General features: G+C 54.6%; 2 protein-coding genes across 4 annotated transcripts in view; one reads left to right on the forward strand and one right to left on the reverse strand.

Annotated features, from left to right (window-relative positions):
- The first annotated feature begins 386 nt into the window (after nt 1–386).
- On the forward strand, nt 387–12287 carry DPYSL4 (dihydropyrimidinase like 4). Of its 2 annotated transcripts, none has more exons than XM_042863737.1 (14): nt 387–671; nt 2213–2301; nt 2413–2597; nt 3458–3622; nt 4314–4375; nt 4471–4551; nt 5649–5717; nt 5817–5937; nt 6789–6945; nt 7729–7870; nt 8601–8771; nt 9106–9285; nt 10735–10906; nt 11258–12287. In XM_042863737.1, exons 1-14 carry the CDS (start codon nt 387–389, stop codon nt 11347–11349), a joined length of 1971 nt encoding a protein of 656 aa, XP_042719671.1. In that variant the 3' UTR covers nt 11350–12287. The 2 variants fall into 2 exon arrangements, with proteins under 2 accessions (XP_042719671.1, XP_042719673.1); XM_042863739.1 differs by lacking the exon at nt 387–671 and adding an exon at nt 943–1012 and having other exon boundaries at nt 11258–12285.
- A 1282-nt stretch (nt 12288–13569) lies between these two features.
- STK32C (serine/threonine kinase 32C) overlaps nt 13570–24719 on the reverse strand; it is a 60836-nt gene continuing 49686 nt past the window's right edge. Inside the window, exons 3-13 of one of the 2 annotated variants that reach the window (XR_006177506.1) lie at nt 23962–24113; nt 21849–22022; nt 21359–21396; nt 19891–19980; nt 19331–19434; nt 19120–19236; nt 17952–18077; nt 17720–17851; nt 16925–16992; nt 15976–16302; nt 13570–15885 (exon numbers count right to left, since the gene is read on the reverse strand). Coding sequence is in view for 1 of the 2 variants with exons in the window: in XM_042863728.1 (XP_042719662.1) it covers nt 16158–16302; nt 16925–16992; nt 17720–17851; nt 17952–18077; nt 19120–19236; nt 19331–19434; nt 19891–19980; nt 21359–21396; nt 21849–22022; nt 23962–24113 (1146 nt within the window). In the remaining variant the exon portion in view is untranslated. Of the gene's footprint in view, nt 16303–16924; nt 16993–17719; nt 17852–17951; nt 18078–19119; nt 19237–19330; nt 19435–19890; nt 19981–21358; nt 21397–21848; nt 22023–23961; nt 24114–24719 lie in introns of both variants that reach the window. The other variant, XM_042863728.1, reaches the window with a different exon arrangement.

Genomic DNA, 24719 nt, shown 5'->3' on the forward strand with positions numbered 1-24719 from the left:
CTGCCACAGGTGGAAGCCAGGTGTTACTCACTTCGCTCACCCTTTCCATTATGCCCTAATTTTAAACAGCTGAAGTTCCACCCGACCCATCGATGATACCCGGAACAAAACCCGCACCCGCAGCGCAGCCCCTATTGCCGGGCTCAGCGCCCATCTCTGCCGTTCTCAAACCGCTGACCGCGGAGCCCCGGGCGGAGTCCCCAGCAGCGCGCAGTTCTGGGGCACGGCGCTGCCATCGCTGCGGAGTGCCGCCCGCGGCGGGGGGCGGCGCGGAGAAGCGCCGGGCGCGGCGGGGGGCCGCTCCCAGAGGACGGGCCGCGGCCGTCGGAGGTGGGCGCTGAGCGGCTGCGGGTGCTTCTCCAGCGCGGTGCCGCCCGGTGCAGGCCATGGCGGAGCGGAGCGCCGAGCCGCTGCCCGCCTGCTTCGCGGGTCTGGGAGCGAGCAGCCCTCGGCCGCGACAGAAACGCGGCGGGATGTTCTGCAGCGTGGAGGACGCCTTCGACAACAAGACGTTGGATTTCCCCTCGCTCGGCGGTGGCGGCGGCTGCGGTCGGTCCCGTGGCTCCGCGACCCCGTCCGACGGCAGCAGCAGCCCCGCGCCGCCGCCGCCGCGCTCTGCAGGGGCCGCCACCGCGGGTCGAGACGTCAGGACGTCCGACGGCTGCCGGCAGGTGCGTGTTTGTGTGTGTGTGTGTGTGTGTGTGTGTGTGTTTGTGTGCGTGTGGGGCTGGCCGGGCCCTCCGCTCCGTCCCGTGCCGTCGGGGAAGCCTCGCGCGGGGGCCGGGCCGGCCAGCACGGCGCCGCCGGGCGGCATGGGTGCCAGGAGCGGAGCTACCGCCGCGGCCGCGGAGCCGCTTCCGACGGCAGCAGCGGGAGCGTGGCCCCGGCGGGCGGGGGGAGCCGGCGGCGGGGGGCGCGCAGGCGCGGGGCCGCGCACGGCCGGGCACGACGCAGACACACGGAGCAGCGGAAGATGTCGAACCCGGGCAAGAGGAGCGGCCCTCGTGGCACGGTGAGGGGCTCCGGAGGGGGGGAGCCGGGCTCGCGCCGTCCGGCAGCGGGAGCGGAAGAGCCGAGGCTGGCCGCGCGTTCCGGCTGGGAGCTTTCGGCTCCTTCAGGAGAGCGCCCCGCAGCGCTGGGGCCGTTCGGCCCCGAGCCGCGACCCCCAGCCCTGCATCGCGGCTTCGGGCGCAGGGCCCTTCGGTGGCGGCGGCCTCGCGTGACCCGCTGTGACTCGGAGCTCCGGCTCTGCGCCTTTGTCTGCCCGGCGGCCCCGCACACAAAGCCGCGCTCCGCGCACAAAGGCGAGGACGCCGCTCTTCGCGGCGCCCCGAGCCCCGCGATGCCCCGCGCTTCATCCCGCGCCCGGAGCGCTGAGGGGGTCCGGCGGAGATCCTCCGCCTGTTGTCGCCGCTCTGTTTGGGAGCGCTCCGCCAACCGGCGCCGCTGCTGCTGTAGGAGGGGATTCCCTGCTCCTATTGCCGAGCAGAAGTGAGGGAAATCTCCAGACAGCGACGCTGCTTTTTTTTTTTCTTTTTTTTTTTCCTTTTTATCCTGTGTTTTCCCGTCGGCTCACCCTGCGGTCCCCGCACGCATCGCGCTGTCTGAGCGCAGCCGTGCGGATCGGAGCCGCCATCCCGGCCGGGGGCGGGGATTTGCGCTGTGCCCGTGGGGCAGCCGGCGCAGCTCCTCGTGATTGATGTTATGGGACGCGCACGAACAATAGCGATGCGATAAATGCCTTTTCCGAAAGGCAGCGCCGTTGCTCGTGGTTCCTTCGTGCACCCAGGAGGTCCCTTTCCCCGCACCCCGACGTGTTTGCAGGCTGTCCCGCAGCAGCACGCAATGCTGGGGCAGTCGGCAGCCCCGCGTGCGTCCCTCGCTGTGTTTGTGCCCCCAGCACCGCCCACTGCAGCCTCGCTGATATTCGTTAATGCAGCAGAGGGTCGGAAAGGAGCCCTCTAATTATGCTGCAGCTCTCTAATATTTCTGGTTAAAGATCTCATTAATCTGACAGCGGCTTGCAGCCTTACTTTGAAGGGAGGAAAGGCCTCGAGGCGTTACCACCTCTCCGAGACTGGAAAAGCTAATTGTGTCAATAAATTAGCAGGTCAATGAGATGCACTTAGCGGTGCTTGCAGCCCCAATCCCACATCTCACCGTGAGCAGCGTCCACGGGAAGAAATCCTACATTTGTTTTTTGTCCACTTAGAGCGAGCAGCTTCTGATCAAGGGCGGGAAGATCGTCAACGATGACCAGTCTTTTTATGCCGACATATATGTGGAGGATGGCTTAATAAAGTAAGTGAAGTTCTGCGATGTCGCTGCCGGGCAGATCCCAGTGCTGTTCAGTCTGCACGAAGCTCCTGTCTGCGGGGCTGGGCTGGGTGTTCACCTGAATGCTGTGTTCAGACAGATTGGAGAGAACCTGGCTGTTCCCAGCGGGGTGAGGACGGTGGATGCCTACGGGCAGCTGGTGGTGCCGGGTGGCATCGATGTGCACACGAGGCTGCAGATGGCTGTGATGGGAATGGCCTCTGCTGATGACTTCTACCAAGGCACGAGGGCGGCCCTGGCGGGAGGAACCACGATGATAAGTAAGATGGGCAGCGCTGAGCTGGGTGCTGTGCAGGGCCTTTGTCATGGCAGAGCTTCGTTCTCCTCCTAGCAGAGAAATGTTCATTTTTCTGTAGTAACCAAAGCATTAAAAAGCAAAGTCGAATGCATGATGTACTTCTCAGTAACCTCCTCTTGCAATACGTGTATATTGAACACACTTAGCAGTTCCTGCTTCACCTCATAGAGCCACAGAACCATTAATGCTGGAAAAGCCCTCTGAGACCCCCACACAGCCCACATCCCTCAGTGCCACATCCCCTCAGCTCTGAACGCCTCCATGGATGGGGACTGCCCACCCCTGGGCAGCTGTGCCAGCACCTGGCTGCTCTCTGGAGAACAAATTGTTCCTAATACCCAACTTGAATCTCATGACAATAGAACAGGAGAAAACGTTAATCACCATTTCATATATTTTAATAGCTATGCAACTATACTTATAAATCTATCAGCTCTGTGAGTGTGGGATCCACTTTGTTACATATGTCAGTTTTGATTTCTGTTCGTTCTTTTTCTGATCCCAAAGTCCACAGAGCAGCACCTGTCTGCAGGGAGCTCTGCAAGCCCTGCCCCAGCTCTGTGCATCCATCTGCCCACCCAAGGGGTGGAGGTGCCCCATCCCTGCAGGCAGCCCAGGGCAGGGGATGGGCGCTGAGCACCGATGGAGCTGTGGACATCCCTGCTCCCTGCAGGGGCTGGCCTCTGGAAGTCCCTTCCAACTCAGATGGTTCTGTGCGTATGAATTGCTGTCGGGGTGTTTCTTTGAGGCAGCGGCTGCGCTGATGTCCAGCCACACACGGTGGTGCCAGGCAGCCCCCCAGCTCCGTGCGGTGTCTTTCAGTGGACCACGTGCTGCCCGAGGCTGGGACCAGCCTGCTGGCTGCCTACGAGCAGTGGCGGCAGCGTGCTGACAGCAGGGCCTGCTGCGACTACGCGCTGCACATGGACATCCCGCGCTGGCACGAGGGCCTGCAGGAGGAGCTGGAGGCGCTGGTGAAGGACAAGGGTAAGGGCCTGAGCTCTGACTTACAGAAGCTATTCGAGTACAAACGTTGAAGGCTGGGCTCCAGAACGGGGTGAAGCGTTGGGCTTTTCCCGGAGATGTCCTTTGTGTTCTGATTCCTGCGCTCTCTGAGCATCCCTTGGATGCAGCCCAGGGAGGTGCTGGCCGGGCGTCAGGAATTTGTGCCTTTCATTAATTCTTAATGCCGAGTTTGGAGCTGCATTTTGCTTTCAGATATGCTAACACAACGCTAAATGACTTCAGTGTAATTTGCAGTCTTGCAAGCGAGGCCCTAATTGGTCGTTTAGCATAAAAAATTGCAATGAATCTCCTATTAAAACACAGAGCAGCCGAGTAATGGACCATTTGGAGCTTAAAACATATTTTTCATATTTACCTTCTCTTGAAATACAGTTTGTGGTTTGATCATAGTTTAGAATCAGTTGTTGCCTTTATCCGTATAAAACACGCTGGCAGTTCTCAGGCTTTGACTCTGCTCCGTGAATCGTGTTCTGCGTTCAATAGGAACAAAAGGGGTTGTGTGCAAAGCAGTGTGCCTGTTTCTCTGTTGAAATAGTGCTCTAACAGTGCTTAGGAATAGGAGAGGCCCTCACAGCTGAGCCCACACAGAGCTCAGCCGTGCCCAGGCTCTGAGCTCTGGCAATCACTGCACGTCTCGTTTTCTCTTCCTAAGGTGTGAACTCCTTCCTGGTTTTTATGGCCTACAAGGACAGGCTCCAGTGCACCGATGCGCAGGTAATGCAGGCAGCTGCTGTGCAGTGGAAGCAGTGACGCCCAGTGAGCAGAATCCATCGTTGGTCTGATATTGGGCACCTGTTCTCTCTTGGCAGATGTATGAAATATTCTGCATTATTCGAGACCTGGGGGCCATAGCCCAAGTGCATGCTGAAAATGGAGACATCATAGAGGAGGTATTGTGCTTACATTCATTCAAATTGCAAGCTGATCAGAGTAATTTGGTGTGAGGCAAAACGCTGACTTAGCAGATGGGCTGTAGTGGCTGATAGGAAGTGCCAGCATGCTTTTAGTGCTCATTTGATGCTGCAAAATCAATAGGAATTTGTCCAAGTGAGACAGAGGAGCAGCCTGCTCCAGACGCTATTGCTTTGTGAAGACAATCAGCGTGCATTTTGCAGTGCATGCTGTCTGCTGGCATCACCTGGGTTGTTCAGCATCAGGTTGTTTCTGATAGAAACCTCACCACGTGGGCTGGTTTTGCTGCAGCAGAGCAGTCTCTGGTTGCTTGCTGCACATTAACTGAGATGTGAAGAGGTTGGGGGCTGTGGCTGTCCCTGCATCCCACCCCTTCTCCCTCCTCCCACACGCACCTGGTGGTGGGATTTGGCCTCCGGGACAATCTGCTTACCAAAGCTTTGGAAGGACGGGCTGGTAGGAAATCCTGTTGTGGCAGGAGCGTGCAGGGGGATCTGGGGCTCTTGGTAATAGCAGCAGCATCCTCCCAGTTCCGCACACTCACCTGGGTTTCATCACAGAAATCTGCTTAGTAGTTCAACTCTGAGGGGCTCCCTGAAGGCTGCCTGTCCACCCTCAGTGGTGTTTATCCCTCTGTTTATCTTATGTAGACCCCCTGTGTAGCCAGGTGACTCTACTACTTGAGAAAGCTGAAGAGTTGTGTTTTTTCAGTGATCTGCATTACAGCTGATATGTATCACCAGAACCAACAGTCAGTACCTTATTTGGTATTGCAAACTATTCATTATTTTCCTTTTTCCCATTAGAAAAGGAAGTGCTAGACAAGCACTGCGAATGGGTGCTGTGCAGCAGAATTAGATGTGCAGTTCCTTGTAGCTTACATTCACCAAGCAGAATCCTGATCCTTGAAATTGGTTTATTTAGGCAAACAGGTTGGAGGGTCATTGCCACCTCGTGTTCTGTGGTGTCACATCGTTGTATTCCTCATTGCTGTCAGCCTGTGGCTGCTCCTGAACACTGTCTGTGTCCCACACTGCTTCAGACCGACCGCTTTTGTTCGTCTTTGTCCCTGTAGGAGCAGAAGAGGCTGCTGGACATCGGAATCACTGGGCCAGAGGGGCACGTCCTGAGCCGCCCTGAGGAGGTAATGGTGCCCACGTTTCCAAAGAACTGCAGGCAGCTGCTGCTCGTGTTCCTGGGGGCTGCGAGGAGATGCTCTGTGCCTTTGTTTTTGTGTCTGCAGGTTGAAGCAGAGGCCGTGTACCGTGCAATTACAATAGCAAAACAAGCCAACTGCCCCTTGTACGTAACGAAAATAATGAGCAAAGGTGCAGCGGATGTGGTAGCTCAAGCAAAGAGAAAAGGTAAGGCTCTGTGTCATCTCTGCATGCTACGTGAGCCCACTCACATACATCCAGGAATGCTACTCTAGCTGCAGGGCCTGCGAGCTCGTTATCACCCCAGTTGTCTCTGTAAGGGTGCTAACTCTTGGTGTGGGCTGTTCCTTGCTGTGTGCTGGAGCTCACTGCGCTGAGCTGCACTCAGAAGATGTGATGTTCTTGAAACTTTGGCACCTGAATCCCAGCAGATGCAGCTGAAAAAAGATTAGGAGTTGTTTTCTGTTCATTTATCATGATCTAAGTGAAAAATGAAACTGGAGCAAACTTTAAATTCAAACCAGGGAATGGTGGGAGAGCCAGCTGTGCTCCTGCAGGGAGTCAGGAGCAGAGCGGTGTGCTGAGAGAGCAGCAGTGCATGGCCACATCTGCTCCCAGCCAGAGGGACACCAGCTGGGTACAGATAATAGAGCCACAGAACCATTAATGCTGGAAAAGCCCTCTGAGACCCCCACCCAGCCCACAGCCCACGTCCCTCAGTGCCACATCCCTGCAGCTCTGAACGCCTCCATGGATGGGGACTGCCCACCCTGGGCAGCTGTGCCAGCGCCTGGCTGCTCTCTTTTTCCCAATACCCAGCCCAAGGCTGCAGAGCAAATTGCAGCTGGAAATGTATGTTTTTCTGAGGATGAATAGATGCATTCACAGCGTGTTCTGGCAGTGCTTCCCAGACATCCGAGGTAATCGGAGGTTTTAGTCTGAGTTTAAAAAGCTGCCGTGCTGAGAACACCAGAGAGCAATGAAAGCGGCACGGCGAGCAGTGAGCGTGCTGTGAACGGAGGCTGAGGCTCTGAGCACTGCCCTGACCCCACCTGCAGGCACTGTGGTGTACGGTGAGCCCATCACCGCCAGCCTGGGCGCCGACGGCTCACACTACTGGAGCAAGAACTGGGCCAAGGCTGCGGCCTTCGTCACCTCGCCCCCGCTCAGCCCCGACCCCACCACACCGGAGCGCCTCTCCTCCCTGCTGTCCTGGTGAGTGCAGCCTGGGGCTCAGCCAGGGGGGGCCCTGGGGTCGCGGCGCAGCCTGGGCATCCACTGAGCTCCAGGGTGTTGATGTCAGATGAAGGGTTTGATCAGCAGCAGCGCTGGGTGTTGAACAGCAGGCAGGATGCAGCAGTGACCCTTTGGGACTGGCCGCAGCCATGTGCAGTGCATGTCCATGCAGCACTGCGTAACCTGCAATATGCTACAGGGCTGGGATGTGCTTGTTGTATCCTTCCTTTAAAAGGTACTCTGGAAGTGCATCAGAATGGTTTTTCTTAGAACCGTCTTCATATTAGAAGGGCTTGAGGTTCAAAAGGGAGGTACAGAGATCAAGATATTGAATAAATAGAAATTATAGCCAGTTTAGGAGAAAAGGGCAGAGATGCTCATGAGGCTACAGCTGCTGCTACTACAAGATTCCAGTGCTGTGAATGAATAGAGAGCCATACCTCTGTGCACCTCTTCACTTCCAGTGGGACTTAGGGGTCTAAGCCGCCTGCCTGTGAGCCTGCGTTGATGAGATCAGCGTGTATCATACAATCACAGACCAGTTCAGGGTGGGGACGCCCTCCTAGACCCCCGGGTTCAACCCCAGCCTGCCCACACTGCGCATAGTGCCCACGTCCCCCAGTCAGAGCTCAGGGCTGTTGTGTCACAGCTCCCAGCGAGCCTCCCGGCACGTGGCTCCGCAGGAAGGGCAGGTTTGCTGAGGAGCCCGTTCAGAGCCGCTGTGTCTGCCGTGTCCTCTGACCGTGTCTCCTTTTGGTGCAGCGGGGACCTGCAGGTGGCAGGCAGCGCTCACTGCACGTTCACCACCGCCCAGAAGGCCGTGGGGAAGGACAACTTCACCCTCATCCCTGAGGGGACGAATGGCATCGAGGAGCGGATGGCCATAATCTGGGAGAAGTGTGTGGTAGGTGCAGAAATACCTAACCTGGTTCCTTCCAGGTTGTGAATGTGAGTGGATGGGAGCAGTGCTCAAATCGGGTGATGTCAGATTTCTCATTAATTCAGCTGAGCCCTGCAGAGTGACACTGTCTAGACAGCTCCTTCAAAAGAGCTCGGCAGTGAGGAAATGTGACACTGAGCGCCTTCAAAGCCTCTTCAAAGGCTGCGGTGGGGGAGCAGCCCCCGCGCTGTGATGCGCAGTCAGGAGGCAGCTCTTGGTGATGCTGTGAGGGCTGAGATGCTGCTCTTTGCTGGTGCTCGCAGGGGGTGGGGATGGAGCATCACCACAGTGCCTCTGTCTGCCTGCAGCCACCTTGGCCCCGCACTGAGCACAGTGCTCAGCCCTGGGCCGCTGCCCCACGAGCATCCCTGGGTCACAGTCTGACGGAAGGTTTGTTCTTGAGATAAATACCATTTATCTTAAGACAATTCAAGAGAATTAAGATATTTAAGGCAGTTAATTCTTAGGTTCACTTCTTGTCTTTCTGTATTGAAATATCCTTAGCCATCTCTGGTGGGTGTGAGTCTCCTGTCTCACTTGAGCCTACGAAGGAAGCCCTCTCCAGAGACCTTATCTTTCCCAGTGCAGAAAGCAAACCCTCTAGTGTATCCTTAGCTCCCAGGGATGATTTGGTTGCGGTGGGTCTGCTGTGCTGTCCTGTGTTGAACAGCCCTTCCCTCCTCCTGCTGCTCAGGTCTCAGGGAAGATGGATGAGAACGATTTCGTGGCAGTGACCAGCACAAATGCTGCCAAAATCTTTAACTGCTACCCCAGGAAGGGGCGAATTGCGGTGGGCTCTGATGCAGACTTGGTCTTGTGGAACCCCAAGGCTACAAAAATCATCTCAGCAAAAACCCACAATTTGGTAAGATATCTTGATTATTTTCCTGAGCTGGTTTTACAGTTGGCTGGGAGCAGCAAAGCAGTGTATTTCTTCAGTTCAGAAAGATGAGGGCGTTTGCCATGTGAATGGAGGAGCAGGTGGAAAACCTTGCGTTTCCTTTGTGAAATGCAAAGCGTGCTGTTTGGTGCACTGCTGGACAGTCGGGAGGGCTGGGACTGGGCTGAGCAGCAGTGACTGAGCCATGATGCTTTGCTGCCAGAACACAGAGCTCACACAGATTGTGCTCATTGCAGAGCAGAGCAATTAAGTGCTGATCTCATTCTGAGTATTAAACATCCTGGTTTGTTTCTTCCAGAACGTGGAGTACAACATATTTGAAGGCACGGAGTGTCATGGGGCTCCTGCTGTGGTCATCAGTCAGGGGAAAGTCGTTCTTGAGGATGGGAACCTGTTTGTCACCGAGGGCTCGGGTCGCTTCATTCCCAGAAAGACGTTCCCTGATTTTGTTTATAAGAGAATAAAGGCGAGGAACAGGGTAAGGAGAACTTCATTTGCCATAATCACAACCTCTGCATTATTGCACTGTGGTCCCTGTTCTGCTCCAAGCACTGGGGTGCAGCAGGCAGCAGAGCTGTGCTGGTGGAATGTTGCTGTGATGCCCTGGTCAGTGTCGTGGCACGTACTGCTTGCAGTGCCTGCTGCAGGATTGCAGCTGATTATGCAGGTGTTAGTATTACTCAATTATTACAAAGTTACAGAGCAAAAATGCAACCTCTACCTGTTTGTTCTATAGGTAGGGAGGAAGAATTTGATTCTGCTTTTGTTGGGAATTATGGTGTTGCTGTATTACCACTCTGCAAGTTGGCTGCTGCCCACGACTAGTGGAGTGGTCGTAGTTACTGGAAGCAACAGCAGCCCTTCCCAGTGTGCCAGCACAGCTCTCCTGGGAGACACAAAGACGTGCAAAGGCGTAGAATGCCCCATAAGGACCGCACCTTCCTCCTTGTGTTATTTCAGACCCTTTCATTATGCACTGAAGAGCAAAAATCTCAAACCTCAGGCACACCAACAGCGCTGGCTGCTGCAGCAGTGCTCGCAGTGTGCACCTCTGTGTCCATGCTGCAGTGCGGTGGTGGCGCAGCCCCCAGCACCTCGGTGCTGTGTGTGCAGGGAGCTGTGCGGGGCTGGCAGTCAGCCTGTGTTTGTGTCAGTGCTGAAAGGAGACGCCCGGTGCCACTGCTTTGTCACAGAGGACAGACAGAGCTTGCTAAATATAAACGCTCACGTCCTGAAGGTCCCCGGTCTCCCAGTAGATGATAATTGAGTGTCAGACCCGGCTGTTGGTGATTCGTTTGTTAAGCTAATTCACTTGGGCAGCCTCATTGGGCACGTTGCAAACAACCAGACAGCCGGCCCCTGCCTCCTGGTCTGTGGTTCAAGCAGAGCTTCAGGAAAAGCCAGGGTCAAAAGGAGCACAGCAAGATGCTGATCAGAGCACTGTCTGTGTGAGATAGGGGCCAGGATGAAGGTGATGTACCAGAAACCTTGCTGTGGAAAATACTGTATGCTTGTGGAGAACCCATCAGGCCCTGTGCTTTTAATTTGAAACCCTGCTCTTCTCATCTGCAAACCACGTGTGTGCTGACCCTTTGGTTCTCAAATGCCTCTCAGTCATTAGTCTGCTTCGCTGCAGAGACAACACAGCCTGAAGCAGAGCTGTGATGCATACTGGTACAGGGGCTATTGCTCCACTCTGGTTTTGGCCATATGCCTAAGAATACAGAGGTTGATAGAATGAAGCACTGTGCTGCTCTGGTTGAGGTGTGTGCCTGCGGGATGCGCCCCCTCTGCTGCCCACTACCTACCAGCACCTGGAGCCCTGGGCTGTGGGCTGCCTCTGCTGCATGTGAAGGGAGAGGGGCCTTGGGGGGGAGGGAGGGGGTGGACCGCAGCGCCAGGCTCACACCTCACCTCCCTCCCGCAGCTGGCAGAGGTGCATGGTGTCCCGCGGGGGCTGTATGACGGCCCGGTCCACGATGTCGTCCTCAGCACCAAAGCTGTGCCCACCATCGCAGCCTCCAGGATCGCAGGCTGTGCCAGCAAAGTGCCCGCCGTGCCCGTGCGCAACCTGCACCAGTCGGGGTTCAGCCTGTCGGGTAGGTGGGGGCAGGGCTGTCAGTGGGGCAGGGCTCAATGCGGATGTGTTCGTTTGTGCTGCTCCAGGGCTGGGTCACGCAGCTCTGTTCCCAGGAAGGAGCACTAATGCTGCCATCCTGTGCAGCCTCCTCACCTCCACCCCATCTTCCCTCTTTTCGCACAAAGCCATTCCCCCTTCTCTGGCTGTCAGACCATGCCTCTTTTAGAAGCCCCTTAAAATGCCAGAAGGCCACACGGCCATTTATACTGTACTGTGCTAACGCAGCATCCAAGTGGAGTTAGAGGGAGACGCGGGCTGTTCCCCAAAGGCCTTATGGCTGCACACTGATGTCCTGCTCTGCTCTCCCCAGGCTCTCAGGCTGATGACCACGTTGCCCGTCGCACAGCCCAGAAGATCATGGCCCCACCAGGCGGGCGCTCCAACATCACCTCCCTGTCCTGATGCTGCTCCCATGGTGCTGGTGTGGAGGGCACGGCTGGTTCCCTCAGCTCAGGGTGGAAGCGAGGTGGGCCCTGGGCACCTGATGAACCTTCTTCTCTTAGGTAGAAAGTAGATGAAGCCCACCCCGAGGTAGCTCACCCACCTGTATGTCCCCCAGTCCCTAGAGCTCCCGCTCCGTGTCTCTTACCTGGATCCTCAGAGCCCTTAGCGTATGCATGCCCACACCTAGAGGTACATTTAATGTGTGTTCAGCAGTGCTGCTCGCTGCTCTGCACAGGAGGGCCATGACAGGTTGTCTGGTGTTCGTTCCTTTCTATCCCAGTGACTGCTCTTCTCTAAGGACTGTTAACCGAGGAGCCCTGCCAGGCGCTGTGTGCTGGCAGCTGCCCCCAGGGGCTGTCCCTGTGCTGGGGCTGTGCACAGGGGCTGCAGGCTGGGCTGCTGTAGGCAGACTTTTTTTAAAAAAAGGGTTATTTATACAGCTTTTCAAGTACCAAGTGTAAGTGAAGTCTTACAGCCAATAAAAGGCCCAGCTGAAGGCTGCTTGCACAGGGCAGACTCTTTTATAAAATCTCTGCGAGGCAGTTTGTTACATTAAAGGTATGTACAGAACAGGTGAACCTCTATGCCACGAATCTATGCATGTCCCTCTGCCCCATGCCTCGCAGTTGGTTTTCTGTTCCTTGCGTTGAATAAACTTTGTTTGAAATCCTGAGGTGATGGAAGCAGCTGCCCTGCCTCACTTTGTGTGCTCGTACCTCATCTTGCCATGTGCACTGGTTTGTGGAACAGCTCGTGCTGTGCAGGTCTGTGCTCTGTCCTGTGGCTGTGCAGCTGCTGTGTGTGGGGCTGGGCTGCAGCTGTGGGCCTGAGCCCAAGCATGTGGACCAGAATGCAGATGGGGTGGCTGGATCAAGCATATATGCTCAGATAGATTTAAACAAATGACTGAATTTTGTTTAATGCCTTTTTTTTTTTTTTTTTTTTTTGCAAAGGCTATTGAACATCCATCTAGTTTCTTTGCAAGCAGCGTTTTGCTTACATCTAAATAAAAGCATCTTTGAAAACTGAGTGTTTTTTCAAGTGAAAACACTCACTTGAACTCGTGTCCCCCACCTGCACAATGCTGAAACCAGAGCCAGCAAGGACAAAGGCAGCAGTAACCCCAGCACAGGTTGCCCCAGCCTTGCACAAGCTCCAACACAGCTGTTCTTAACAAGAGAAATGCTGCAATCCCCAGCAGCTGGGCTCATTTATTTTAGGGTACCTGGGCATGGGCCCACCCCTCCCCTCTGCTCTCTGTGGCACAGCTGTGGGCAGCCCCTCTGCAGGAGGAGCCTGGGGGAGCTGAAGCAGCACTGGCATGGAGTTACCTGGCCTTGGCACAGGGCAGCAAGGTTAGAACCCAGTGCTTGTCTCAACAAGATGTCTCAGCCCTTCCTGAAGATCCATCCCTCTGCCAGCATGTCTGGTGCCTGCAGGGAGCAGCCCCACCCGCAGCACTCAGCTGCACAGCCCTAATTCCCTCTGACAGCACCGCAGGCTCTGGGTCAGGCGCTGGCTCAGCCAGACGGAGGGGAGCAGCTGAGTGCCACTGCTGTGCCTGGCACTGCAGGGCATGAGGCACAGGGACGCCTGTCTGACCCTGGGAAAGGCCCACAGGTGTGGTTTGCAGCTGCTGAGGAGCAGCAATGCTGGCCCCTAAACCTCTGCATTAAGCACCCCAACAGCATTCCTGCAGCTCATCTCATTTCCTTGCTGTGGGATGGACGGAGCATCCTGCAGTCCCAAGGTGTCAGGCTGTATTTGCACGGAGCTTTCAGCATCTTGATGCATCTTGGGGGCAGCCTTCACAGCGCAGCACGGTGCAGCAGTGCAGCATTCTGCAATGCACCGCAGGGACGGCAGTGGCTGCACAAGACCCAGGTGCGAAGCCCTCGGGCCCCATGGGGCAGGGACCCCTGTGGGGAAATTCCTGGCACACGGAGCTGCTCGTTACACAGCTGTACCACAGTGCTGCCCGTAGGAGCAGCGAATGCACAGCTGACTGATGGTGCATTTTGGCTGTGATGTCAGTGCTGTGGTCTGGATGCTGAACAGTGGAGGTCTGCAATGTGGAAGCACCAACTGTATCTCAACACTCTTTCCTGGACTCATTGTCCTGCAGAGCAATAACCCAGAAATGACTGCCAAGACTTGGCAATGTTAAAAATACACATTTATTACTCCACATAGGCAATGTCTTCTTGCAGTGTCTGTAAAAACACAAATTTGTTGTCCTAATTGAAATGCTCCGTGACATGGCAGTATTGCTATGCAATAAATTACAGAAATGTATTAACATAAAATACAAAGGTATACTTTACCTATTCAATTTACACTGAGATGATTTAAAAATATTCCCTACCAAGGCATCAGGGTTTCGGCACTGTCCAACCTCAAGTTCACATTGCCTCATTCATATTACTCTTATTCTCTTCTCACCAAGGTGCAGAGTGATGAATTGGCAACAAAAGACCCATCCGGACCTGACCTGGCATTGGTTTCTACAAAAATTCCCAGCAAAGTCTGTGGAATTCAATGGAAACACTTGAAAATATGCAGTTCTGCAAAACTCCCAAATACAACGGCGATAAGAAAAAAACCTCATGGCAAGAATTCAAGGAGAATAATTCCTAGGCGATGTAGACGTCTCACAGCGGGTAACGGCACTCCCTGTATAAATCTGTCATACAAAAGATGCACGTGTTTGAACAGTTATGTACAGAACGCTGTTGTGGAGATGCACAGCGGTGCTGGACTGGCTCCCGCAGGCTCTGCAGTGGGGTCAGGAATGGCAGCGCCTCACACAGGGCCGTGAGCTCTGCTCACAGCAGCACTGACCCAGGACGGACAGGAGGGCTCGGGGCTTTGGCAGTGCAGCCATCACAGCCCCGTGCAGAGCGCAGCCCGCAGCCCAGCACAGCCTGATGCACCATCGCTGTGCCTCCTCCTCACCATCACTCTTCGCTTTCAGTTTCATCTCCGGCTTCTATGCATAAGTAAATGGGCAGCAACGGAACCTGCTCTGTGGCAGGCAGTAGCAAAACACACATCCACGCACGGCTGGAAACCAGACCCAAGTGGTGCTGGACTCACAGCGCCCTGACTGCACCGTGCTCCCAAAGCTGGCCGTGTCCCCTGTCCTGGTGCCGGGGCAGACGCACACACTCTGCAGTCTGTCCTCCCCGCCTCTGAGCCCCCATCTCACCCTGGGGCGGCAGCCACGCGGTGCCCCCAGCACTGCTGGGCACTGCACGACGTGCAGGGGGAAAAGGGACAGGGCTGGGGAGCGCCGGGGAAAGAGGCAGCGTGTGGGCACAGCGGGGGGAGCAGGGCTGCAGGCAGCTCAGCCCAGGGAGCAGCGCTCAGATGGGCCGTCCCACGGGGCTGGGCGCAGGGCTACCCAGCCATCGCTGCACACCCGGTGCTGGGGTCTGCACCTCGAGCCTCTGCTGCCCCTTCATGAACGTGTGGTTCTGCACAGTCACTGATCTCCACATAAAACTGTGGAAAATTAATGTTTAGTGTCATCTTTCATATAAAATAATTGTGCACGGTTAAGCTGATCTATTCCATCCACAGAAACTAAAACGCAGCAGTGTTTGTCCTAAAAGTCTGCATCTGTTAAAAACCTTTTCTATGCATTTCTGCGTTACAAATATAGAACAGGGATGCAAACCCAGCCACCTCCTTGGCATCTGCCAGCAAACACATCTCGCTAGCTTTAAGGTGAACGCCGCTGCTACAATCTGTGCAGCACAACGGCTTTGTTGCAGCAGAACCCACGGCTCATGTTTGACAACAGCAACCAAAAGCCACAACGCAGCAGATTGAGCAGCCAACGGAGTGAAGGCCTCTGAAAGCAGAGAAAGGCAACCCCCAGAGCGGAGCCATCAGAGAGCTCCTGTCTTACTGAGAAGATAAAAACAGGTTTTGGTAAGTTATGTACAGCACTCCTACTTTACGCTGAAATTAGAGAAAACTGAAGAGTAAATTAAGACACTGCCCTCTTTTCATGGCCAAGCAGAACTAGAAGGTCACAAACTGCTTCCGAAAAAACCTGAACCTGTAACAAAATGCATCCCCCAAACCTGGGCACACAGAGCCCAAATGGCCCCATCTGCCACACGGCTCCTGCCACTCACAGCGGCTGCATGAAGGAAGCAAGTATCTTAAGTACACTTTACATATTGATCACGTATTTAATCATTACCCAGCCCCAGAAGTGCACAAAGAACATTTATTTACCCCAAGTCGGGAACGACACTCTGGCAGTGGTGAGGGGACAACAGTTTGCCTACGCCATCCCTGAGCTGCAGGGCCATCCTGCTCCAGATGTGGCTGCAGCAGGGGCAGCCCCAGCTCACAGTGGGAGCACTCGGCCCCACGCAGCCCTCGCTAGCAGCGGTGCCTCATACAGCGTGAGCCACCCATCCAGCTTTCCTCCTGCTGGCTTCCCATCTTGGAGATGTAACTTCTCACGTTGCCATCGCACTGCATTAAAACAGCAATCTGACATTATAAAAGAACAAGTAATGAAATAAGTCTCCTTCCTCCGACAAGTTGCATAGTGAGTATCCTTACCCACGGCAGCACCTCAGTGAGTGGAACTGGTGCCTGTGTAAATGCAGAGCTCAGCTCTGTGAGAACTGTTTTGCTACAACGCTGCGGGATGAGCTGCTGTGCCAGGTGCTGCAGGGCACTGCCAGAGGCACTCAGTGCAACCCAGGGCAGGCGGCAGTGGGCGGCAGCAGGGCGGCCTCAGCTTAGCTGCTGCCCGCCGAGGAGCACACGGAGCTGCACATGCTCAGGTTGGAGGGCTCAGCCTCAGCCTCAGCCTCTGTCTCAGCCTCAGCGGTGCTCTCGGGGGCAGACGTGGACTCGCCGGTCTGCTCCTGGCTCTTCTTCAGCCTGCGTGGGGCAGAGGAGCACATCACACAGCCACCTGGATCAGCGTGAGCCCCTAGCTGCCCCAGCACCCCCACAGCATCCCACGGCAGGCCCGGGTAAGGCAAAGCAGGGGGGCTTCACACTGGTGGCACCTCCAGCGCATGGTGACGTCCTTACATGGGTGGAAGCACCGGCAGAACATACCACCACATTCCCAGATGCCCAACCACAGCGTGTGGGCTTCAGTGCTCCACTGCCTGTGGGCACAGCAATGCACACACCCACCCCACACACAGCCCCCAGCATGGGGCTGACTGCTGGTCTGCTTCCGAACACAGCAGGGCCCCTTTGTGTGCTTGGAGATGGTGAAGCAGCACTGAACTGCAGGCTGAACTGCAGCAATCCTCCTGCATGCTTGTGACATCTCCCAAAGCAACATTCTCCACAAGGGGGAGCTGAGGTGGTGCCAAGTGGGAGCAGAGGGGCATAAGGGAGCCGAGGAGGTGCGGCATGTGCAGGTCAGACTCCAGCAGCCTCTCTGCAGCAAGCCCCCTGCAAGGTGCTCCAGGTCCTCAAGCTTCTGATATTGCGGAAAAGCCAGGAAAAGAACATCTTTTATTTCCCCAAAACAGCCCCCACTTACTTCTCTCTGTTAAAGATGACAAAGTCTTGCTGGATAGCTTCAAGGCATTCCTGGAGATAGTCATTTTCCTGTTGAAGAACAGAAAAGAACCACACGTGCGTGAAGAGTCACGTTTGCACATCTGCTTCCTACAGCACTGCACTGCCCCAACCAATGCACAGCACACAGCAGCCACCAGCTGAAGGGAACAGCACAACTGATTGCCTTGCAGCTTTTACTGTGGCATGTTTCACCTGTGGTGTGCAGAGACCCTGCAGCCAGGGCTGGGCTCCTACCCCATGCCACCTTGTGCAGTGAGCATGCCAGCTGAGGATTGTGGCAGACACAACAGAAGCACTGAGCTCTCCTGGTCACAAACCCTCTCCCAAAGGCACTTCCAAGCCTGTTCATTCTGTTTTCTCCCTCCCAGCGCCTGGCAGAGCTGTGAGGCCGCAGTGGCACCAGGCCATGCACCCAAACATGGAACGGGCACAGTGGGTGCTTCTGTGCGGCCATCATCCAGCCCTCAGACAAACCATGAAGCACAAGCCTCACCCTGAGCTGCCGGGCAATAAGACAGTGCTTCTCAGAAAGGCCACAACCAGTTGGATGGTTTGCTAGCTTTACCCTTGATCACTGTGCCCACACCTCTATCTGTCAAATTCACTTCCCTGAGCACAGATTATTGTGAAAGGGTTTTATTGCACTTATGAAGAGGAACACTTGGCTGTCAGGAAGACTCCATTTGGCAAACGCTTCCACCCCAATATATCTGCATGGGAAGCAGCACCCCAGCAGCATCCCAGCAGCACTCACAGACTGCGAGCTGTCCTTGCTGTTGTCCCGTGATTTGTTCTTCGCCAGCCTCTTCTTCTTCTTGTGCAGGGGCCTGGACTCCAGGATCATCTCCTCCAGCTCGAAGGTGGGGTCGCAGTGCAGGCGGCCCTTCTGCAGACACACGGACACACGGGGTCATCCCTCCCCAGCGAATTCCCCGAGTCCGCAGCAGGGGCAGTGAGCGGACAGGCCGTGGTACTGTGGTACTCACGTTGGGGACAAAGCCCGGCTCCAGGCGCTTCTGGCAGACATCGCCCCAGGGCACGGCAGAGAGATATGCTGATGTCTGGATGTCAGCCAGGCAGGAGAAGCGGTGCTCGGGGTTCACCGTCAGCAGCTGCGGGACAACAGCACTGCTGTGAGCAAGGAGAGATGGAGCCCAGAGCCCCGGTCCCGCAAACGCACCGGGGACCCGGAAGTGCCGCACCCCTTCTGCTGGGGGCAACGCGTGCCATTCTGCACAGGGGAGCGGCGCAGAACGCCGCAGCGCAGCGCGGATCCAGCAGCAGATGCGGTGCCGGCCTTCCTGCAGGGCGCAAAGCCCCGTCCGCCCCTCCCGGCGCGCGACGCGCTGCCCCGGCGCTCCCTGCAGCTGCCAGCAGGGGGCGATGCGAGCCCGCCCAGCGCCGCGCCGCCGATCGACACCAGCGGCCATTGAGCCTCGCACCACTCGGAACCGGGTGTACCTTCCTCACAGCGCGCCCATCAGTTACTTTTCAGAGTTTTCAAGCAAACGACAGCTGAAAACCAGCCTCCACAGCGCACCGACAGCTCTCCAGGTGCAGCAGTAACACGAAAGCATTGCACGCATACGAAATCCCTCACTGGAAATGCCTCCGAACCAGACTCCTCAGCGCTGAGCCCACTGCTCCCCAGCTGACCCAGCCACGGCACAAGGACCTTACCCTTGGGTGCTGAAAGAACCCAGCCTCCCCAGGGAAGAACCTGAGCATTACACCATGAAACAGCCTTTTCGTTGGCTAGCAAACAATGCATCCTATCCCTGTTTGCAGAAGGCAGTTACATCTCAGTGACCTTCAAGGTCCCTTACAACCTAAGGCATTATGATTCCACACTTACAGAAGTAAAAAAAAAAAAAAAAAAAAAAAAACATCATAACAAAAGATTAATCTGTGCTTAAACCGAGTAATGTCTTTTTGCTGGACTTTGTGAAAGTCCACTCTCAGTTTCACACTACTAGCACACTGAAATATGTCCAGGCACACCTGTACGCACCACAGCTACTGCCCAGCCTAGCGCACAGCAGGAGAGCTAGCTGTGCTGTCCCCGTTCATCACAGGGGAGCTGGACCACACCGCCCTCCGAGGTCCCTCCCAACTCTTAGGACTCTATGATTCTACGACTCTAAGATCCCTCACCTTTCGTAGCAGAGCTACCATCTCCTTTGACCACGTGGATGAGTACTGAACGCTGACGGTGCTGAACAGCTGCACCAGGGACTCCACCGGGTTGCTGGAGTGGATGTCATACGGCCTCTGGAGAAAGCACACAAGGGTGAGAAGGAATTCCCTTTCCTCTCTGCAGCCCATGAAGGAGCCATGTTCTTAGGCCTCTGGCTCTGAAGCCTACCCAGCCACGGAGGAGCTCGTAAGCCATGATTCCCAGTGACCACCAATCCACTTCGAAGGAGTAACCCGTGCCACCACTCAGGAAGGAATGGAAAATCTCCGGAGCTGAACAGACAGAGCAGAGCCACAGCAGGTTATCTCCAATGTCAGTTGGTTTCTGCTAAAATCACCCACATCGTGCAAGTCCAAGCATAAGCGCAGTTAATGCCACCAGTGGGGCTTCCAGGACAAGCCTGCAGCACAGCTGGTCTCACAGGGGGCTGGGCAGCAAGCAGGGACTGTGAGACATGGGGACACTGGGCCACGGGGACAGGAAACCGAGGGGACACGGAGCTGAGGGGACGCTGGGAACGCTGGAGGGACAGGCAGCACTCTGATGGCAATGCAGCCATTGCGGAGCTCCCCTCTTGAGCCAGCTAAGCTCTGCTGAATGACTCGGTGCATGCATTAATGGGCGAAACCCATTCAGTGCTTTTGTGACAGACAGGATTTAGAAGACCGCATGCAGTGAGCATTCCTTAAAGGTAAAGCACAGAGCAACAACCTGCCACTGCTTCTTACCCATGTATGGCTTTGTTCCAGCTAGCGCAGTTGCTCTTTCACCATCCCTAATTATTGTTGCAATATTAAAATCTGTTAAGTGTGCGTGACCTTAAACAAAGACAGATGTTAGGAAGGAATTACTTGCAGCACAGAACCCCACAGTGCAGAATAAAGGTGTATTTAAGCTTTTGCTCCCAAGGGCAGAGAGCAGGGCAGGCCCGACCTCCCCAGCCCCCTGTTGGGCCCCAGGGCTCCTGCAGCCTTCTGAGGACCTCGGGCCTGCCTGATGCTAAGTGCTACCTCACTGTGCTTCTGCATCTTGAATCACATATGAAGCTTCACATTTTGCATGGAGCCCGTTTAAAATACCCAACTTAATCCACCCTACCTGGCCATTCTTGTTCTTTGTTTGCAGTGCATTACAGGATTCTGAGTTTCAAACCTGGGACATGTCCAGTTTTAAATGCCAAATTCTTTACTGCTTGGGAAACTCAGGCTCAGTTTTCCACCAGTGAATACAAACAATGTAATGTGGCAGTACTGAGCCAACGTGCAGCACAAAAACAGAGGGATGTGCAAAGTAATGTGAAAAATACCACAATATTTCAGCTTACAATAAACACTCCTAGCTCAGCCTACCTTGGGAGCTGTAACTTACACAGCTCCAGCACTTGATCACACTGACATATCAGAACCTAGAGTCAGTAAAGAAGACAGGGAAACTGTGTTAAGACACTGCCTTGTTCGTGTTGATTGAAAACAACCTGTAACAGTTTGTGGATGAAAGCGTTGGACCACAACCACATCCACATCCCAGAGCCAAGGCAGAGCTGGCACTGCAGAGCACAGCCAATACAGACACGTCAATCTAAAGAAATCCTAACACTCTGCAAACCCTAAGTCTGTATGAAGAAATCACTGAGATGTTTCAGGAAGTACGGAAGAACATTCTCTCTGTTCCTGCACTGCCTGTCACCAGGGCTGTGTGGGGAAGCCAGGGGCCTTGGATGGGGCAGAACATTTTCACCATATGAATGCAGATACAGGTCATGTCCAATAGTACGTGCAGTCTGAGGCACTGGCATTTAGCCTTCATACTCTGTGTTTTTTTCTAACAAACTCCCATGCAAGCCGTTGTCTTGGTAAGCCTTTACCTAAAACGTGGAGTATTTGGAGCCTGCTGTCCTGAGAAAGTGAATCTTCATTTTCTAAGACTTATGACTGGAGAGCTGAATGTATGGGATCTCATATATGAGCTGTCCTGTATAGATCATGATAGCCTACCAACGGTGTGTTAACAACACTACCAAGAGAAGCTCCCAGGAAGGTTTCCAGGCTCACTTCACCTGGCTCAGCCCGGTTCTCTTCTCACAGAAAGCCTGGTGCGTGTGTATTTCTCACACCTTTCCCACATAACAAGACACACAGAATCCTCGACTGCAAGAAATCTGTAGCGGGTGGACAAAGTGAGACAGAGAGCTCCTACCTTGCTCATCCAGGAGAATGTTGTCTGGTTTTACATCTCTGCAAAGAGAAGCAAAATTACAGCAAACTGAAATCTCAGTCAGATGACAGATTAACTGCTACAAAAAAAACTGCAACCCTTTTATCTACCTTTTTATCTAAAAATAGAAAGATAAAACCCCAAAACACCCTAATATGGAACAAGTCCCTTCAGACATTACAAGCATATTTCTCCTGGGAAAAAAAATGTGGGAGCATCTGGCTTATTCATGCATCACGTCTGTGAAATCAGTGCTCCAGGCGTCAGCCCACCCTGGGAAGCCCTCCATCAGCCCAGCCCCAGCCACGGCCCCAAGCACCGCACTCGGGCCCCTGAGAGGAGAAAGGTCCACAGGCTGCAGCTCTGTGGGCAAGGTTTGTGAGCCACACACAGCCAGCCCCCTGCGCGCAGCCCAGCCGGACCCACAGCCCCGCAGCTCCCACTCGCTCCCAGCGCCTCAGAGCACAGGTACCTGTGAATGATGTGCTGGCTGCGCAGGTAGTCCAGCGCCAGGGCCATCTCACAGAGGTACAGCCTGACCGTCTCCTCCGTGAACTGCACGTTCTGCTGCAGGTGGTAGCGCAGGTCCCCGCCGAGCAGCAGGTCCACCACCATGAACATGTCCTCCTCATCCTGGAAGGAGTACCTGCGGGGAGTGGCCGTCAGCAGTGCTCCCTGTGACTGCACAGCACCGCTGACAATCTGCCTGCATCCCCACGACGAGCATATGGCGGCCTCGGTGTCGCCTCTCTTTAATTAAGTGGGCACCATTCATGATGCCATCACGATGCTTTTGCTGTCCTAAGCGGCACTTCCACGCTGAGGCGGCTGCCCCCCCGTTAACTCCTGCCTTCTGAGCACCATCCTTCACCAAAACCCCACAGAATGCCATAGAACCACTCAGCAAGCAACCCCTGCAGACAGGTATGGGGGCTGGGCTTTGGGGCTGCCCTTCCAGACCAGAAAACCACAGAGCAAATAGGAGTGTTTCAATTCCTACCTGCTATTCTGCCTCAGTTTACCTGTTCCCTGCTTCAAACGTCCCATAACAAACCACAGAACCACAGAATGGTTTGAGTTGGAAGGGACCTTCCAAGGCCACCTGGTCCAACTCCCCTGCACTCAGCAGGGACACCCACAGCTCCTTCTGGTGCTCAGAGCCCCGTCCAGCCTGATGTCCCACAGCACCCATGCCGTACCAAACTCCCCACTGCCGGCTCCCTGGCACACAGCCCACTGGGCTTTGCTCGCAGTCGTCTCAGAGCCACTGCGGATTTTCAGTTGTGAAAAGCACGACACAACCATACCTAAAATATCCCTGCATATCCTGAAAATGGATTAGAAAATGCAAGTGCTAGTTTAACCATAAAAACAGAGAAGTAGATTTGTATTTACGATAGAGTAAAACGCCTCTCTATTTGCAGAGGATCCCGGAGGAGAGTGACAGCAGTAAGGATACACTACAAATAAGGTCCCATTGTTATATTTGGCCACAGCGCTTCTAAGGAGAGAGTGTGTGGAGTTGTATAATGCTCATGAATCACACACTTCTCATCCTGAATGTGTGCTTATTCCAAATGCAGGAGCTGGGAAAATATGCATCAGCATGTCTGCACAAAGATTTCATTACCTGTTGGAAAATGTATCTGCCGTTGCTGAAGTGCCAACAGCCAATGGGGTGGAAATGCTGCCCCCAGGACCCGGTTACACTCCCTGACCCCACTGCAACTGCTGCCTCTACCAGGGCTGTCCTCTGAAGGCACAGAGCATGCACAGCACCGAGCAGCCCCAGGCACAGCACCAGTAACCACAGCCACCTACATGTCAGCAGCAAGAGACCAGCCTCCTTCCTCCTCAGCCTGTCACCTCTGCTCTGTGGGACCACAAGTGGTTCCCTCACCTTGTATAAATGCCACTCTTCTTGGCTGCTAAATCCTCACTCAAAGCCAAGCAGCAACCTTCAGATATAATGGACCACTTTTTAGATTTCGAAATGAATTTATGCTGTGCAAGATTCAGTGAGATAGCTGAGCTCTAAAGGGAACGATGCATTCAGCAGCAAACTGCTGCAGAGTTCTGTTTTGCCATCAGCTGCTCTCCAGCCAAAGGCCACTCATGTGGCAATCTGCAGAGATCACAGCACTTCTTCTCAGAAACAGATCACTGAAAACAGCTGCATTCCAAAGCGCTCAGTACTAATTCAGGGCCTCATTAAAAAGAACAGCTCCCCTCACATCAGGCTGGAAGCCAACAACACGCGTTCACCTGCAATGGTCACACAGCACACGTGGCACACCGGCACTGCAGCTCAACTGCTAGCGCCTCGGTCTGCAGCAGCGTGTGCGAGGAGGCTCAGAAAGGGGAACCAACACAATGGGCTCAATGAAACAAGACCGACTGCTGGAAAATGCTTGTGATGTAACACTTGGATGTCTTCTGTGTGTGTGCTCCCTGAAAGCGCTCCATTCTGCTGCACCAGCTCCGCAGTACCTCCCCACTCCCCACGGGGCTGTGTGCAGAGCGCCTGGGGCAGAACGCAGCCCTGCAGCATGGGGAGGGGCAGGGGAAGGGCAGAAGCCACTCACCAGAGGTTCACCAGGAACACGTGCTCAATCTCCTGCAGGATCTCCAGCTCCCGGAACACATTGCGGACCTCGTCCCTCTCGATGCACTGCTGCTTGTTCATGTACTTCATGGCATACATCTTCTCAGTGTCTCTCTTCTGCACAATGCACACCTGCAGCAGAAGGAAAAGATTTAGTAAAATGTTCTCTACCCTCATCTGCTGCTTGACATGTGAGACCAGCTCTCCAGGAGGGGAAGCTCACACGCGCTGAGTGTACATTGCCAGCAGATTGAGTTTAACCTATTTCAGATATGGCCGTACTCAGAAAGGTCAAACAATCCATTTTGCTTCAGCTGAAAGCGATTAAAATGTAAATAGGTTAAAAATGAGGAAAACAACCACCACTGTGCCCAGCACTGGGCCATGCTCCATGTCCCTGCACAGCACAGAGCAACCAAGCACAGAGTGGGGCCCACTGCCCCCCCAGAGCATCCTCAGTGCTGCCCCCGTATCTCTGGCTGATGATGACACTAATTATCAAGGCAGGTATTCTGAAATGAACTAATGAGCATCCTACAGCTGGTATCATTATGTCTGTCCTCTCTTCAGTACCAGACTGCAGTGTGCTGCGTACGTTTTCTTTGAAAAAAGAAGTCTGGCAGTTCGCTCCTACAGCCTTCACTGGAACACCACAGCAAGACCCAACCAAAGTGACCTCCAGCTGCTGGAGCCACAGCACCCACTGCCCCTCATAGCATCCAACAGATCCCACAGCAC

Source organism: Lagopus leucura, unplaced genomic scaffold (assembly GCF_019238085.1).
Source record: "Lagopus leucura isolate 7727_CA_CO unplaced genomic scaffold, USGS_WTPT01 Super-Scaffold_741, whole genome shotgun sequence".
Classification (NCBI taxonomy): Eukaryota; Metazoa; Chordata; class Aves; order Galliformes; family Phasianidae; genus Lagopus; species Lagopus leucura.

Coding starts and splice junctions, on each gene's coding strand:
- DPYSL4 (XM_042863737.1), top strand. CDS start 387: ATGGCGGAGCGGAGCGCCGAGCCGCTGCCCGCCTGCTTCGCGGGTCTG. Junction 2,302..2,412: donor GTGGAGGATGGCTTAATAAA/GTAAGTGAAGTT, acceptor TGCTGTGTTCAG/ACAGATTGGAGAGAACCTGG. Junction 6,946..7,728: donor CTCTCCTCCCTGCTGTCCTG/GTGAGTGCAGCC, acceptor CTTTTGGTGCAG/CGGGGACCTGCAGGTGGCAG.